Here is a 19003-nt window from a genome sequence, read left to right on the forward strand (position 1 = left end):
GCACGAACATGTTATTTCTTTTGTGGTGAAGCACAGAAGTCAAATGTAATTATAGCCAACTACATGCTTTGACGACCGTGAGAGTCCTCTGAGAAAGCTTCCTTTCAAAGTAAGCAGAAATGAGAGTTTGCACTTTTTGGTTCATTCTTCCCTCTTTTTTCCCCCAGTATATTCGACTAACTTTTCCTTATCTGTAATTCCCTAGACTTAAGTCATAATTTAAGGGAAAGAGAAATAACCACAGAGACTACGAGGTCTCCTGTTGCCTGGGTGTGACTTTTGAGAAGAGTCTCCATGCCATACATTATTCTGTCCTGTCACTCCTTGGCCATGTCCTCCAGTTGTATTTCAAAGGCTTTAGATTCAAGTCTATCTAATGCCAAAGGCCAGAGAGATATGTGTGTGTGTGTGTGTGTGTGTGTGTGTGTGTGTGTGTGTGTGTGTGTGTGTTTAAAGTTTAAGATCATCCAATTCAGTAGCTCCCTCCCTCCCCCACCTTGAGCATGCATCAGACTCACTTAGAGCCCATGTTCACACATAGATTGTCAGGCCCTATGCCAAACTTTCTTATTCTCTAGGCCTCGGTGAGACCTGAGCATTTGCATTTCTACCAAGTTCTAGGTGATGCTAGTCTACAGCATCTGCTGGTTGTGAGAACACTTTGAAAATGATATATATTTTTTTTCATTTTCTGTTGCTTCTAAACACTATGCAAAGCTGCCTTTCTAGGAGGTATAGAGGAAAAAAAAATAGGCAGCAAGGAGGAAGGGTCAGAAAGGGAACATAATAATAGGACGGTAAAGACCCTGAACAGAAACATCCTGTTCTTGTGTTGCTGGAGCTGGTCTGACCTGTTGAGATCAACAGGATGAACAGGAGAGACTGCTGTACTGAAACCCCTCCTCCTGGCAGGCACCTCCTCATGATCCTCCGAGATGCAGCCATGGTCCACGTTATCAGTAGGTTTGGGAATAATACCAAAATGTCAGCTGCGGGGGGAGAAATATTCCACATTCAGGACCCACCTACCAACCCTGCCTTCTCTACCTTACCCCATAGTCACTGTCAATGATCTTTCTCTTAATCAAATCTCCCTACCCCGCCAGGCATTCCTATCTCTGTGCCTTTCCTTATTTTATTCCATCCTTCAGTGTGGAATTCCCATTTCCCTTTGCTCTGCTTCCCCAGAAAGACCATCACACTGAGATACTATCTTTCAAAAGCATGGTGTGTTTTCAGAAAAAAGAAAAAAAAAAGGTCTAGGATTTAAGAATGGTTGTTTAAGCCCTGCACACTGTCTGACACAGAACAGGCACCCACAAATGTTTGCTGAATGTATGATCCTAAAGGAATGATGGTAATTTTAGAAACTTTCTTTATATTACTAAAGAAAATCTAACTCGTTGACAATTTTGCATTTACTGCCTACTAAGTACTTTATAAACATTTGATTAATGAATAAGCTAGTGAATCCTCTAAGAATGAAGTGACCAGGAGACAAAGTTAGCAAACAGTTACAACAAAGGGAATGACTATTTACTTTGCCAAATGCATCAACTTAATATGTAATTTCAAATAGTCACAAGGGTATTAATTTATACATATCATATAGGTTCATGTATCATGGAGAACACACCAAAAAATTGTGAATGATGTATGCATAAAACTTTTCTAATACTAGTTATACATTGAAATTGTATTAGAAAAATACGTAATCCCATAGCAAAACTCTGATTTAATGGTTATTATTTCCTAGAAGTGAACTTAGTGCTGGTGCTGTTGGTAATGATGGTGCCGGTGGTATTGATGGTAATGATAGTAAGAATGGTGGTGGTGATGGTGGGTGGAGAAAGAGGAAGAAGAAAAGAGGAGCATTAGAAAGAAGGAGAGTAGGAACAGAGGAGGAAACATTAGCTATAAAATTCCATAATTTCCCTGCATCCAGACCTAGGATTTCCATGTTTCTCTTGCAGTACTAGGGATAAACCAACTTAAAAGTGAACTTTTAAGTGATGTTGAGGTTGTCAGTGATGTCATTTTTGACCAACTGGAACAATGTTCCTCCATTTGTACATCCTCTTTTTTGCTTTTTCCCATCTACCTTTCTCACAATAATGAATGAAAGGCTTGACACAAACATATTAAGACTGCTCAAGATACACCTTGAATGTTTACATATCAAAAAGAGTTGCCTGCCATCAAGAGTTTTTGTATAATATAAAAGGCATACGTAGGTATTTTGGGTGGTGATTATTTCAAACATATCATATTAAAAGGGAATGTGAATTGAACATGATGATACCGAAAACAGAGATGAGCCGTAGGTAAGAGCTATGGTTCCCAGATTAACTACTTGAGATAAAAATCTTCGTCTACAGCAGAGGAATGTTCTTTCAAGGATGCATTCAGATGGTATTAAAACCAGGCATGGTCTATGGGGGATAAGGCTGGATAATTCATTGACGGTAAAATTGCCACTTAATTTTCATGCCAAACAACTGACATCTTCGAGATAACCCAGACTCCAACCCTTGGCCTTAGCAAACTAAATGTTTATACTTCGGTTAGGTACACAGACACATGGCAGGATCTTAATGTAAGTTTCAAATCACAAGCAAACATACCTTCACAAAGCCGAGGCTGCATAACTTGGCTTTTGCTCCAAATTGCCACTTGCACTGTGTGTCGGCATCATAAATCTGTCCTGGGAGTTTGTCCGGATATTTATACTGTCCTGTTTGCTTGGGCTCATCCACCAGACACCCAGCCTGAGGTGTACTGCAGGGACAACACAGCCTTGTTAATGACCTTGTTTACCTGTGATCTGCAACTTAAAATCATGCACTTCTGAATGCATTCATGCAGAGAAAAATATAACATGGCTGAAGAAATAGGTATGTGCTTAAAGTTAAAATGCATATTTATTCCAAATAGTGAGTTTTGTCCTGTTTAAGATGAAATTTATACAGTCATAAAGGGTTTCATGTGGTACTGAAGTTATGGCCATCCACGTGACCTGGCCTGGTCTTCTAAGAGATGGGCAAGGTCAACATATTAGAAACTTTCCCCAACAGTCTTGCTCAACAATATTCAATGGATTTTAAAATATATATTTTATTCATTTTTTACAGAGAGGAAGGGAGAGGGAGAGAGTTAGAAACATTGATGAGAGAGAAACATCAATTAGCTGCCTCCTGCACACCCACTACTGGGGATGTGCCTGCAACCAAGGTACATGCCCTTGACCGGGATCGAACCTGGGGCCCTTGAGTCCGCAGGTCAACGCTCCGTCCACTGAGCCAAACCAGTTAGGGCTTCAGTGGATTTTCATTGTGTGCCTACTCTGTGGACAGCATAGGCTAAGCACTAAGGGAGCAGAGTAAACTAGACATACAGAGAGTGCCCATCTTCCTGGAGTTGAAAGTGATGATATAATTTTTATAGATACTGGGGAAGTAATCAAAGATGTATTTTACCTCAAATGACATTTACGAGTAAAAAATGAATCAAGTTTTTGAAAGAAATCAGGAGAAAGGACACATGGGCATAAGGTAGAGCAATGTCCCTGAGGCATGTTTAACTGGGATGAGCTGTCTTGATGGAATGGTTATTCTTAGAAATCGCCTTATCTCCACTGACTTAATGAAACTATGATATCAGTGAGAGGTAAAACAGCATGGTGGCTAAGTGTGACCTTGGAGTCAGACAGATGGGGGTCCTGGTCAGCCATGCAACTCTTATACATTTCCTTTATGACAAGCACTACCATAAATATTGGTACACAGATCAAATAAGAAAAAAGAAAGCGAAAAAAAAAAAAAAAGAAAGCACTTAACATAGCATAGTAAGTGTTCAAAGTTAGCAACTGCTGCCGTTATTATAACCCAAAAGCATTTAACTGTTTCACACAGATAATGGAAATTCTATCTACAGAGTGAGGCAAAAGTAGGTTTATAGTTGTGAATACCCAAAACAGAGTTTATTCTTGTATTATTATTAATTATTGTATTACTTTTCATACAAACAACTATAAACTTAATCTCCTCTCCCCGCCCCCCGTGTATTAAGTTGACCTTGATGAATATTATCTATTCTCACATGAGGTAGAAAAGATAATTTCAGGCGCCAAATCATAGATTTAAGACTAAAAAGAAAATCTTCTATGTGATAGAGCTTATTGTGAGCAAAAGGTTTGTCAATTTTTCACTATTTTGGGGGACATCATTTGTTAGACATCAACATTTAATCAGCTTTGCCTGTACTGTATATATTGCTAAGCCTATAAACATTTGTAAATAATATTCAGTGGCACAGGTTAAAAAAAAAAGTGCAGTAGTGCCCCCATTTCTTCGAGATGTGTTCCAAGACCCCCAGTGGATGCCTGAAACCATGGATAGTACTGAACCCTATACATGCATACTATGCTTTTTCCTATACATATGTACATATGATAAAGTTTATACAGGAGGCACCATAGAGATGAACAATAACTAGTAATAAAAATAGAACTATAACAACATTCTCTGATAGCTGATGATGACTAAGACAGCTACTAAATGACAAAGGGGTTGGTAGCGTATACAGTGTGAAATGCTGGACAAACGGATGATTCACATCCCGAGCAGGAGGGAGTGGATTCCATCACATTACTCAGAATGAGGAGCAATTTAAAACTTCTAACTTGTTTTATTTCTGGAATTTTCCATTTATTATTTTTGGACTATGACTGATCATAGGTATCTAAAACCACAGAGAAGGGGAGACTACTGCATCAATATCAGTTCCCAAAGAAATGCTTTGTTTCCCTAACATCTGGTCAAAGGGAGATAGGATTAGAACCTGAGAGTTCTTAAGAGTCAACATAGATTAATAAGATATAGGTACATGCATATAAAATTATATATATATATATATATATATATATATATATATATACACACACACACATACATATTACTATATAGTGCTGTTACAATGGTCAAATAGTCAAATACATATTATTGCTAAATAAAATTAAAGGAAACTTCAGAGAGTTTCAACTTTGGGTTCTTCATTTAATATGAATCAAGTAGTGCTACCGTTGTAATTCACACTTTATTAATGTAATGCAAGAGTTCTTAGTTATAAAATAAATTTTACATAGCTATCATCCTCTTTGGATATCTTTTGGACATAGAACTAGCTCTCAACCATTCCAAACAAAATAGCCAACCAAGGCAATCTCCATTCATTAAAATCAGGCACACCATTTTAGTGTTTTTTAATACTCTTAAACCAAATCAATTAATCAGATTACAATAATTAGTCACAGTGAAAAGCCCATATATCTAGCAAACTCTGAAGGTCATAAGGAGAAATAGTTATAAGCACAGAGCTTGGAGTCCCATCAGACATAAGTGTGAGTCTTAGGTCTGCAACTTACCAGATGCAAAACCTTAGGCAACACAATTATCCTCTCTAAGATTCCATTTCCTCAGCTCTAGAATGAGGAAATAATAGGATTGCTGTGAGGATTGAATGAGGCATCATGTGGAGAGCGTATAGCACAGTATTAGGCCTTTAATCTGTTTTTTTTTTTCAACAATGACAATATCATCACCACCACCACCACCACCACCACCATCCTCATCGGAATGTGTCAGCCTTTCTGGTCATTGGGGGGTCAGAAGATATTCCCACTGCACACTTGTTTTCCCACTTCTTGAACACAGCGTGTTGGCACCGCTGCAAACCAGGGAGCAGCCCTGCTTTGGCCCGTCTTACCTCAGGAATTTCCGGAGATACTGCCGGCTGCATGAAGACCATGAAAACACCCCGTTGTTTCCGGTCAGGGTGGGAGACATGATATTGCCTTCAGCCTTCCTGCAGGGGTTGCCCTCTCCATCGTGAACCATGCCGAAGCTGAAGCAAACAACAAAGCCTTCTGTGAACAACCCGCTTCCCTGATTGTAATCAGAGGGGAAAATGGTGCCCTAAGAATCCAGGAGCCCAAGGGAGAGACAGAGTGAGCAAGGGTGTAAGCAAAGCCCAGCCCGTGTTGCTCAGTGGTTGAGCACCGACCTATAAACTAGGAGGTCCTAGTTCGATTCCTGGTCAAAGCACATGCCCGTGTTGTGGGCTCAATCCCCAGTGTGGGGAGTGCAGGAGGTAGCCGATCAGATTCTCTCTCATCACTGACGTTTCTCTCTCTCTCTCTCCCTCTTCCTTCCTCTCTGAAATCAATAAAAATATATTTAAAAAGAAAAGATTATAAGAAAACGGAAAGACAAAAAATGAATTACTATATAAAGTGTTGTGAAATTCATGGAGAAAATTTTAAAGAATGCTGACAGCTTTGTTATAGTATGTCTTGGCCACAAAAGAAGAAAAGAATGGCATTTTAAGGGGGAAAATTTTTTGGTCAAGATTTTTTAAGCTAAACTGAAGTGATGAGAGAGTCAAATCCTTTTTATTCAAATAGCAAAATTTCTTGGCACCATTCGTGGAACTATGGTAAGGAAGTTTAGTGTGAGTAGGAGGTAGGTACAGAGAGAAGCTGGTGGAAAGCTGTGGGCAGTTCATGCATACAGCTAGTATAACACAAGCTTGTAATGGTGACCCATTTATTAGCTGAAATCGCAAACTCTGGTCATAATTAAATCATAAACCTCTTTACAAATTAGTGGTTGAACCCAGCTATTGAAGGCATATAAAAGACTTCTTTTGAATGCATTTTATGAGAAAACATTGCTTTGTCCCATTTTACACAGAAGGTTCTAGCAATTACAGAGTAAAAATAATTTTAGGTGGTTTACTCCCTATAAATAATGCAGATTACACCTACATGGTTCTCAAATCTCCTGACTGGGAGAATGAACATGACAGTGATGTACATATCCACGTGTAATACACACACCACAAAGTGCTTACTTCAGGCCATATTAAAGTGGTAGAGGATAGGAGAATAACTGTCTTTAATCATCTCTAAAAAACTCAGTTCACTAGAAAGCTTTTTGTGTTTCTTCTAGAGGGGCAGATAATAGACAGATATCAACTTTATCATTAACTTAGATTATTCTTAACCTAATTACTTAAAAGAGTATAATTTGGCCCTAGCTGGTTTTGCTCAGTGGGTAGAGCACTGGCCTGTGAACTGAAGAGTCCCAGGTTTGATTCTGGTCAAGGGCACATGCCTGGGTTGTGGGCTCGATCCCCAGTAAGGGGTGAGCAGTGGGCAGTGGATCGATGATTCTCTCGCATCATTGATGTTTCTATTTCTCTCTCCCTCTTCCTTCCTCTCTGAAATCAATAAAAATATTAAAAAAAATAAAGCAAAAAATAATAATAATAAAGGAGAATAATTTGCCTCTGAAAAAAACATATTTTTATGAAGCAGATAGGATTCCTGTGGAAATAAACACGTTCTTCTGATATAATCTTATTTATATAGTTATCTTTTGAAGGTAGCCTCTATCAGATAACATACTACAATGTAATGTAAATAGATAATTACTGGTATGTTACAACCATAAATGTGATTCTATTGTGTCTCATGTCTACAACTAGCCACTTTTCTAACATTCCTCTCAATTGATCAGGCAGGTAACCCCGGACGGATATACACCATGACAGGATCAGGGAATGCCCCCGCTATTTAGAGGTAGCAGATTCACAAATAGGTGTATTTTTTTTTTTTTTTAAGAAATAGGTATTATTTACTTCAACAAATACTCAGAGAAAGCATTTTCTCCTCAGCTTTGCTCAATTCAACTCTTCTTTATACTGAACCAGGAGAGTAAGGGAGTTAGTCTGGGAGACACTCCTTCTAAACATATTTGTGAAAGTCAAAAACAGAAGGAAATTTATATATCAAAACCAGAGGAAAGGGTAAAAATCAGACAGATGGGAATGGGTGAGGAGAGATGAAAGTCTTTATTTAAAGAGGAAATGGTAATTAAATTAGCATTTCACTGGAGTTTTATGAACATAATAAAATCAAGTTTGAATTGAATTTTGAACTTTAAAATGTTAAATTTTCTAATTTATTTTGATTTAACAGCATTTTCCTTAGCACATGTCAAAAGGCATATCAAAATCTCATGAAATGTCTGTTTCAAAATTTACCCTTATAAGGCTATGTTATTTAGAACATGAGTATGTATATTTTATTTTATATCTGTTCTTCCTTCTAATTCTGACCATTCTCTCCTCACTCCATCTGGAGAATGTCTTTGTTTTTCCTTATTAAAATGTTGGATTTCAATTTTGGTTACTTTAACTCAAAACCAAGAATGAGTCAAGTTTTTAATGGCCGGTATTTTGAAAAGTGAGAGACCTGTTAATTTGGACTTCATGTTGGTGAAACAAATTTAGATATACATTTGACATTCACAGATATTTTATTTCCTGCTCTATACAAAGGGGTCTTGTGCCTAATGGGCATTTTTGAAAAACCGCCATTCATAGTAAAATTGATTCATTCATATCTTGCTATAAAAGCAGTTGTGTATATACATAAAATTCTAGGAAACTATTAGATAATGGTATGGTCAAGATTCAAATTCCCTAGAGATAATAAATTTAGCTCATGAGAGACTAACACAAAAATATCAAATATAAATTACTAGAGGCCCGGTGCACGAAATTCATGCACAGAGGGGGGGGGTGTCCCCTCAGCCCAGCCTGCACCCTCTCCAATCTGGGACCCCTCAGGCGATGTCCGACTGCCAGTTTAAACTGGCAGTTGGACATCCCTCTCACAATTCTGGACCACTGGCTCCTAATCACTCACCTGCCTGCCTGCCTGGTCACCCCTAACTGCCCTCCTGCTGGCCTGTTTGCCCCTCACTGCCTCTGCATGCCAGCCTGATGCCCCTAACTGCCTCCCTCCTGCCAGCCTGGTCACCCCTAACTGCTCCCCGCTGCTGGCCAAGTCACCCCCCAACTACACCCCCCCCCCCCGCTGGCCTGGTCGCCCCCAACTGCCTCTCCTGCCGGCCTAGTCACTCCTCACTGCCCCCCCTCCGGCCTGGTTGCCCCCAACAGCCTCCCTGCTGGCCTGGTCACCCCACGTAGCCTGCTATTCAGTCATTTGGTCGTCCCTCGGGCCAGCCCTAGGTGGCTGAGCAGCCAACATCTGAGGCTTGCCTGCACCTTAGGCCAGCCATGGGCGGCTGGGCAGCTGAGGGGACTGGGGGACTCTGGAGGCAGGCATGCGGAGCAGCCGGACCCACCTAGGGGCGGGCCTGGCCGTGCTGCATGCCTGCCACCCCAGTGAGGCTGAGGGGATTGGGCACCACCATCTTGTGGCTGTGGGCACTGCCATCTTTGAGGGTGTAGCAGTCAATTAGCATATTCCCTCCTTATCGGCTGTGGGTGCTGCTATCTTTGTGAGGGTGTGACAGTCAATTAGCATATTCCCTCTTTATTAGATAGGATAGTTGTAAATAGATGAATTTGCTTTTAAGTCAGAAATTCATTGGATGTTTTGAAAATGAGCATTCAATATGAATGTCAAATATAAGGCACACACACAAACAATCCTAAACTCATACATCCAAAGAGCTTGCCCATGAAATAGTCATTTTGCAAAGCAGTATGCTTATTCCAATGTAGATGCTGTTGCTCAAATAATGTTTAAAAATGCTCTGTAGAATTGTATCCACACCAGATCATATGCCTCCTAAAATATACCCATCTCATTTCTCTTAGGTTTCATCATTCCTAACTATATTCTCACAAAAGTGCTTGCAATGATGCCAACTACAAGAATATCTAGAATATGCATCAAAATTTTTTAAACAATTAGCATGCCATTACTTTGGAGAATTTACATGTCTCCATCATTATTTCCTTATTATAATAAACTAAAAGTATTTTCAGTAAAACATGAAACAATATAAGAAAATGCCTAAGTTACCAGAGGATTTATTAGACAACCTGAAGTTGGTTTTTGCAGAATGTAATGTGGTTACTAAATGCTGTTGTTTAAAAAGCAGAACATCCACAATGGCCTTTATTGAGCCCTTCACACAGTCAAACACTATTCTAAGCTTTACACAGATTTATCCTAAGTATTCTACTTATATCAATAATAATCATTAGGGGAATGTCAATGGATCACAGGTTTCATGCAAAGTCACTTACTTGTGCCCTGACTCATGAGCGATGGTGAAGGCCAGGCCAAGCCCCGTGTCCTCATTGATGGTACAACTTCGGTACTTACTGCACATTCCACTGATGGGGGCGAACCCTATTGAAAGATCCATTTCAAATGTTAGTCCAAAGGGAACACACACAGATACCTCATCATTTCTTATGTGCTCCAAATGTTCTGCACAGTTTTAGTTTAATGAATTCATTAATTTGTTTTTTGGTGTTTTTTTTTTTGTTTTTGTGGGTTTATTTTATTTGCAGGAAAACACTAAAGGTATATGGTTCTCTCTCCTGTCCAAACAGATAAATGCAGTATTTAATATTTTCTTTCTTCTAAAGATATGATCATTAATTGATCCTCCTAATAATACTTTGAAGTTGAATATTGTAATTCTCATTTTACATACAGGACAGGAAGTCACAGAACCTTTATATGCCTTATCTAAGTTTATTATTTGGGTCAGAGGAGCTGATGAAATGATAGCTAAACCAATGCAAAATGCTCACTTAACAGTAGTATTAGCATCAAAGCTCAGGTTTATTTTCTAAGAGAAAACACATTCTGGTCTATTTCTAAAGCATATAACATGAAAATGCCTGCATAATGCGAATAAATTCATTTTTCTCCTGTTCACTATAATGTGATAAATATTCCTGTTTCCAAAAACTAGTTCCTTCTGAGAACAGTTATAAAAATCATTCAAGCCAGTCCTTGATTGTATCTTGAACTAAATGATTTTGGTTTCTCCCAAGTTTTGAGTCCTCATAACCAGTAGAGCAAGGCTACGACCCCAGTTAGTGTTAAATGCACACTTGTGAATGGACTGCTCTGACCTTGCCGTCAGGGTGTGAGATCATTGGGGAACCTATGCACAGGCATGCATCATGGATGGCACCATTGCCACCACCACCATTACCATCTATATTGATCTAGATGACCATCAATTCATTAAACAAATTGTTGAATCCCTACTATATGCAGTAGAATACACTAGAAAATACAGTACAGATGTAAAAGCTTTAGTGTTCACTCACTGTCTTGTACAAATATAGAAGGCCCGAGTCCTTCAAAGCTCAAGTAACTTTTTAAAGGAGACACTGCTACCAAGGAGCACAGTTAAGTACCATGGAGACCAATCACATTCTCTTTAGCCACCCAGTGCTGCAGTAATGATGCTTATGGAATAAACCACAGCTTCTCTAGTTAAATAATTCATCTCATGCCTCAGTGAGCCTCAATAGAGTTAAAGAGAAAAACACAGAAAGTAAGTGGGCTCCCCATTCCATGCTGAGCTCAGTTAAATAGAACAATACTCACAAGAGGGTTCAGTGAGGACACTCCACCATTTAAGTATGAGGTCTCCTTATTAATGATCATAAGGGCCACCCACCCAATAGGAAGATTCCATACTGTGTTTTCAGCTACCAGGAGTGTGTGTAAAGCATCTGTTCATACCATACCTAAAGTGTCACATGGTTCATTCTTCCAGGAACAAATGTCAAATCCCGTGAGTAAGATGGCATGGTCATGCCTCTTGCCATTCTTTCCAATGAGGGCAGACTGCCACTGACAAAAACTATTCAAAGACTGGTCTGCATGATGGTTGATCAATAATCCTCCCTATGGGAAACCCACACAAATCAGAGTGTGAATTTGTCACAGAGATGAGAACGTTGAATCATTCCATTTCTACAGGCAAACACAGAAACAGAATGTTTCTAGGGAGAAAGGTCAGTAGAGGAAAAAACTTGGGCTAAGGTTGGTGACAATTGGTTTAAAAAAAAAAAAAGAAAGAAGAAAAATGCCTAAAATCTACTTCAGGTAAATGCTCACAATATTTAAAGTAACTAAAGAGTTTCAATGTCGTTTATGGTCAATTATATTTCTACAACAAGGAACCTGACATTGGTTAGCAACATCCTTGTTTATCTCTTGCTGGTACCACCTTTACAAACGTATTATGACTTTTAGAATATAATTGTAAATTGATGGTGATTAAGTTCAATGCCTCCTCAATAGATCATGAGAAATGTACTTGAGCATAGCTCAGTTACTCCTATATCAAAATTTCCAAGAAAGGGCTTGGCATATCATAGTTTACAATCAATCAATCAACTAACCAACCAACCAACCAACCAACCAGTCAAATGAAAGCTCATTGAATGAATGAAGAAACAATTATAAGCTTCTAAAGGATGAGGTAGAATCTATCCTTAAAATACTTTTTTTTTTGCCTGGCTGGTGTGGCTCAGTGGTTGAGCACCGACCCATGAACCAAGAGGTCACTGGTTAGGTTTCTGGTCAGGGCATATGCCCGGTTTCAGCCTCGATCCCCAGTAGGGAGTGTGCAGGAGGCAGCTGATAGATTTTTTTTTTTAATCTTTTTTTTTAATCTCTTTATCTCGCTTCTTCTCTCTCTAAAAGTCAATAAATCATATTTTTTTAAATAATAATTTTTTTTATCGAAATGTTTAACTCATTGACTTGGGTCAAGTTGAGGGTTTTTAGAGATATTCAACTCTGAGTGAATTAGGATGCTGGGGCTTCAATGTCCTTGAGGTAGCTGTAAGTGATAGGTTAAAGACAAAAGTATCTCCCAAACAGCACACACCATTGCTTCCTTCCTAAAATCCCAAGAATCATTTGACAAATTGTTAACCTCTGTAGCTCTACACACCTGGACAATTAGATTAATTTTCCTTTTGTCTCTGACTCCCTGACTTCCATGTTCATTATTGGGGCTATAGATAAAGATAAAAAAGCCACAGGAGACTTTAAAAATGGTCTGTTTATGCTCTGGCTGGTTTGGCTCAGTGGATAGAGCGTCAGCCTGTGGACTGAATGGTCACGGGTTTGATTCTGGCCAAGGGCACATGCCTGGGTTGTGGGCTTGATCCCCATTGGGGGCCGTGCAGGAGACAGCCAGTCAGCGGTTCTCTCTCATCATTGATGTTTCTATCTCTCTCTCTTCCTCTCTTAAATCAATAAAAAAATAAAAAATAAAGAGAGAGAGAGAGAGAGAGAGAGAGAGTCTGTTTAATTGATAATCCCCAACTCAGAAAAATACAGCTTTAACATAAAAATACTACAAAGCAGCCATGTAACACTTGATTAAGTGTTCTGATTCTATAATTTACCCCATGCCTTTCTCTTGTACTTCACTATAATCAGTCAGGGCAGCTACATATTCCTTGTTTATTCTCAATGTACCCAAGACGGTGCAGGGGAGACAGTAGGTTTACTATAAGAATTTTCCAATGACTTATTTTCAAAATATCCTTTTGCATATACCTGTTGTTACCCAGCCTATCCAACTTGCAAAATCCAATTTACCCTTAAATCTATTACCAAATGCACCTTCCTTATGAAGCCTACGTAATATTTATATTTTTGTATATAATGTAAAATTTATATTTTACATTTGTATTCATCTTATATATGCATATTTAATCATATTTTGTGTCATTATATATATATGCACATATATTATATATACATACAGATAATTATTTTGTGAGGTTTTAGTTATTTGACTATACAACCCTATTAGACTATACTTTCCTTGAGAGTAGGATCAGCGTATTTTCAAATTCAAATTTCTAATGACCAGTGAGTACAAGATTGGCACATAGCAGATACTTAATAAGTGTATCCTGAATGAAGAAATAAATGAAGTTTGCCACGTACAGGTTCTTGTTCCAGAAGAATGAGGCTCACCACAACAATGTTTATATCACTTCCAATGGTCCCGTCTTTAAATAGGCTGGAAACCTGTTGGAACATGCAAAGCCAAAAACAAAATCTGAAACTTTCCAAAACTGAGGCGGTGGGAAATCAATTAGTAATATTTATATGTCTAAAGGCTTTAGTTTTACCAAATATATGTACAATGAAGCCAATTTCAACACTTTTTTTTTCTCTCTCAAGAAAAACACATGGCTGCATCCCCTAATCAGCCCATAGCGGGGAGTTCTATGCTTTCTAGCTGTCGCAGAGAGCCAGGAGGGTTGGAGTCCTGACAGCCCCCCTTACCATGTTCATGACTGTGAGGATGTACGTGGTGACGTTCGCCTTGCCGTGCTTTTCCACCATTTTCTTGTCTGCTACCACAAGGGTTTCCACATTTAGGCCCTTTTGTGACTTCCCAGCTGATCTTCTGGGTCTCCCTGTGCTCCCGTATTCATCAAACCTGAGATAGGTGTCCCCTGTGGGAGGCTTGGGGGCATCTACAATGAACAGAAGAGCATTTGGAAGGGATATCAGTACAGAACATTGGGTGAGACAGGCAGACATCTAAACCAGGGGAGGAGGAGGACTCTGTAACCAACACTTCACTCAGCTACCGATGCCATCTGTGCCTGTCCTGAGGCTCTGCACCAAGTTTGTGGTCAAGAGCGATTCATTCACTTGTATGCATATATGCACAACCCTGGACATAGACAATAGAGTGGTGAAGACCTGGGGGAGGGGCTAGAAGTGGTCAATGGTAGTGGTGGTGGGGGGAAAAGACATATGTAATACTTCAACAATAAAGATTTAAATTTTAAAAAATAAAGTCTTTGTCTAGTAAGTAAAAAAAAATAAAAAGATTCATTCAATAGAAGTCTGAATGGATAGATGGATGGATGGATGGATAGGTGGGTGGATGGATGGATTCAATAAATGAAAATGCTCTAACGAGTAAAAGAAAAGATACAATTCTAGTGGGTCAAGAAAAATCAATTTTGTGAGCGTAGTCTTTAAAAACAGAAAGTGCTCATTTTATTTTGTTGTTTAAAAACTGCAGAAATGGGTATCATTCTTTGCATCTGAATTCATAACACTTTATATATTGCTTTCTAAATAAAATTAGAAATGTATACCCTGTAGAATACTGCCCATGTCTTATTATAGTCTGTTTCATCAACATGAACTCCAATGTAGCACAAAATAAGTGGTCAAACTAGGTCTCTCGCCTGATATTGACTTAGTCATAGGGGAACAGCAGAGTCAGGTTGATATTTGAAGTATAAATATTTTGTAAGAGGGAAAGTGTGGGCACCACCTCAACAGAATGGATGCTGGCCATGGCCTTTGCGCAGAGCCCTGTTGGGCCAGGCATGGCCCCTTTAGTCCAAGGGTGGCTGGGAAGGAAAGGGGCATTTGAAAGCCCAGTCACTATGGAAACGAATATGGAATTATTTTAGTGCTTTACCAACTGGTATAGTTACAATTGTGACGTCCTCTCTCCACAGAGTGAAATTAAAGAAACAAACCAGTTAGAGGCAGATTTAAAAACTCAGATTGGCCATGTTGATGGGTGACCTTGACTTTAGTTCTCATATCTCACTGTCACTGTGAATATCATTACCATGATCAATACAACTATTACTGTAGACCCATGCCAAAGAGATGTCTCTAAAAGAGAATGTGTCCGTTCCACTTCGAATGCAAAAGCCAATTAAAATGGTAAAAACACGGCCTTTCATTATAGCTCCCAATCAAGACCTCAGCCATTGGAGATCCCCTTCTCCAGGGGTGGGACCATCACCTGGCTGCTTGTCCCGCTACTTGCCTTTGGAATGTGGTTGGTGACAATGGAGGAAGTTAATGTTAAGTTTAATTTAATGTAAATTTGTATTTAAAAAGCCAGGCTTGATTCAGTTATTAAAAAGCTTAAGCATGTTTGGAACAACTTGAATATGTAAATCTACTTTTTCAACCTTAAATGTTATGAAACCTAAATATAGATGGAGTATTTCTGATGAGAGTTTATCATCTAAGTTGAAACTGTGCTCTTAGTGCAAGCTAACTACTAGATTTCCAAAACTTAACATTTAAAAATGTCATGTTACATGATACTTTGTACATATTGGCTTAAATGGAATATATTTTTAAATCTATATTATTAACATTAATTTAACCATTTTTAAATTTAAAAAATGTGCCTATTAGGACATTTAAAATTACATTTGCTACTGGCGCTGCTGGTCTAGAAAATGCAGAGGGCTGTGCCTGGGTCAACAAACATGCCCACAGGTCCAGCTAATTCAGGTGCCAATGTTCTTATTTCCTGGGAAGTTTCTCCTTCAAATCTTCAAAAGGAACACCAGTCATCCCCGAAGATTCACCTCTGATTCCTTTAGTTATTGGAAGACTGGGTGCTTTGCTCATGAGCACCGAGATAACAGTGGAACCTGTGACTAAAATGTAGGAGATGCTAAAAGAATGACAAAAAACCATATAAAAATCTTTCCTAGTTTATCCGAGAAAAATTGAGAACTGATCACCTAGTGTTTGCCTAACAGGGTGACGTCTGCTCCATTCCCCAAGACTAAATTCTGGGGGCGCTCCGTGTCACCCCATCTTAATCTGCAAAGTCAGCACAGCCAATGGCGCTCAACAACGCCTGTCGAGCGCCCACAGAAGAACAGAACAAGAGAAAGTTTCCTTACATACATTTCTTGCGTCGTCCACAAAAATGCTGCTTTTGCGACCTTCGATGGTGATGCTCTCTTTCTTGACTCTGGTACGTGTGGGGAGTGTGACTGAGGGTGTGACCAGGATAAATCTGGCTGGAGCCTGGGTAGCCATGGTAACGCTGGACCGTCTCCTCGGCGGTCCTTTTGTACAGTACATGAGGATGGTGGCCCGCAGGTGAGCTGTAGTTGTGTTCCTGGGCCAGTAGCTGAGGTAATGGCGAGATGAGGAATTCATTTCTTCGTGTCCTTATTAGACCTGACTGAAAAGCCAAATACAAAGAAAACATCAATGACTCCAGGCATGCCTGTCTTCTGTGCTGATTTTCAGCAACTGCTTATTGGCCACTTCCTGTGGTGCAGGCACTGTGCTAAATGCGTGCACGTAGCTTCTCATTTTACCTGCACCGTTAGCAGTTGCAACTCGTATCACTCCCATTTTACAGATGAGGAAACCGAGGTTAAGATAGGAAGTGGGAAAGCGAATACTGGCACTATGGGAAAGGAAGAATAATTTTCCCTCTTTCCTTCCAGGTTCTTGGCTGAGAACCCCGTTGTAATAAAAAACAAACAAACAGATGTTTAATGACATGAATACCTTCCTCTCTACATGGGAGATACTCAGGAAAACTGAGTAACTCCTGGAAATGGCCCAAGCCACTACCTTAAGTCTGTTTCACTACAGGCGTATCTCAGCCAAGAACCTAGAAGGTATGAAAAGTTGGCATAATAGAGCCAGAAGTCAGCCCGGAGGAACTGCTTGCATGTCTTGCTCCTTGAGCCTTCGGAAAGTTTGAAGTGGACAACATAACCTCTGGACTGAGCCGAAGCCACATTGTCTTCTACGACATAACTGTTTGCAAAACTAACAGGAAAGCAGACATCCTGACCACAAGCACTGTGATTGTGGATTCTCGGAAGATAGAATCAGTAATCAGCACGTATAGCTAAAGAGTGACTCAACTTGTTAGCACCAGTAGAAATCTTTCCTTTATTCATGCAAACATTTCCCTTGCATGTCTCACAAAACCCCTTGTCCTCACCCTGTAATCAGGGCACAGCTTGGGTTTCTGCCTGAAACTGTGCCCCGGGACTGCAGCTCTGTGAAATTAAATAAACACCGGTGGCCTCTCACTTTGGCTTTTTATCTCTTAGGTTAATAAGGGATAAAGAAAAAATCATTTTTCCTCCCCTACACACGCGTATGGGAGTTTGCACACACTCCTTTCACTGCGATCTTCTCCCTCCACCTGGCTTGGCTCATCGCATATGTCTCAGCTTAAATACTCAGGACCCTGTTTAAAACTACCCTCCCCCACTTCCAAGTGATCTCAGGCCACGGACTACTTGCTTTAGTCTATCTTCAGTGAAGGAAACAAACAAAAGGCACCTTCTCCCCACCACCTCCGATGTACAATTCAACGTACGCTCTTACAAGGGGCAGGCGCCGCGCTGGCATCCCTGGTCATACTAGTCAATATTGATTGGCTGCTAATATTTGTTGGATGAGTTAAGGAAACTCAGAGTGCAGGGGATATACGGAAGGGGTGCCAGCACCTCCTCCCTTCACCGATGGAGAAACCAGAGCAGGGCAATGCCATGTTCAAATTCATAGAAACCATGAACTCTGTCCACGTTGCAGGTGGGGAGCCAGAGTTTAAAGCAGTCCCTTCTTTAAACTCTCAGCGACCCTGTGAGCCAATCTCAGCTGGACAGGGCCCTGAATAGGACCCTCACCTCTTCCAAGCTGCACCATTGCAAGGGACACCATTTACAGTCTCCAACAGAGTAAAGAGATTCAACTGTTTGGGGAAAATAAAAAAAGTGAATGATCCTTGAAAGCCCTCCAGCCTTAAGTAACTTCCTAACTTGGTTAGACTCATATCAAAGGCTTAACCCCCGTAAGTGCTTTAACTGGACGAACCAGTTTGGAATCTTTCTTTTTTCCTTAGGTTCAGGAGACTGATAGGCAACTCACATGCAGAGAGAAAACTTCCATTTTGAGGAAGCAATAAACTAAAATAATTGTCATTCTTTAGTGGGACAAACACACTGGGCCCACACAGCCCTTTATTTTTCAGTTCAGAGTGACAAGGACAACATCTAGAACAATTCTTTATAACAAAACTAGGATTTTACAGTGTTGGCTCTTAAAGAAGAAAACATTCTTTTTTTTTTGGCAGGGGGAGGGGGTTTGTTCAAAAACATGGAGTGTAACCAAATAAATGCATGGTATAGTTTAAGTCTATAAACCCAGGACATCCAAAAGGAGTGATCTGTTTGTGCGCTTGTAGAATGTGTGAATGAAGCATTCTGAGTTACTGAACACTCGAGGTGCCCTGAAGGGATCGGTGTCCTCACAGGGCTTCTGATGAAATGGGGGGAGCAGTAATTAAACGAAGATCACCGA

General features: G+C 39.8%; 1 protein-coding gene across 2 annotated transcripts in view; it reads right to left on the reverse strand.

The window, feature by feature from the left end:
- ADAMTS18 (ADAM metallopeptidase with thrombospondin type 1 motif 18) overlaps positions 1 to 19003 on the reverse strand; it is a gene marked incomplete at its 5' end in the record, with an annotated part of 127341 nt that overhangs the window by 48161 nt on the left and 60177 nt on the right. For both annotated transcript variants that reach the window (XM_079799354.1, XM_079799353.1), the window contains 7 exons: positions 2625 to 2778; positions 5764 to 5901; positions 10126 to 10231; positions 11596 to 11755; positions 13823 to 13906; positions 14168 to 14361; positions 16574 to 16856. In XM_079799354.1, the coding sequence (XP_079655480.1) occupies positions 2625 to 2778; positions 5764 to 5901; positions 10126 to 10231; positions 11596 to 11755; positions 13823 to 13906; positions 14168 to 14361; positions 16574 to 16856 (1119 nt within the window). The remainder of the gene's footprint in view (positions 1 to 2624; positions 2779 to 5763; positions 5902 to 10125; positions 10232 to 11595; positions 11756 to 13822; positions 13907 to 14167; positions 14362 to 16573; positions 16857 to 19003) is intronic.

The sequence above is a fragment of the Cnephaeus nilssonii genome (assembly GCF_951640355.1).
Source record: "Cnephaeus nilssonii genome assembly, chromosome: 20".
In the NCBI taxonomy this organism is placed as follows: Eukaryota; Metazoa; Chordata; class Mammalia; order Chiroptera; family Vespertilionidae; genus Cnephaeus; species Cnephaeus nilssonii.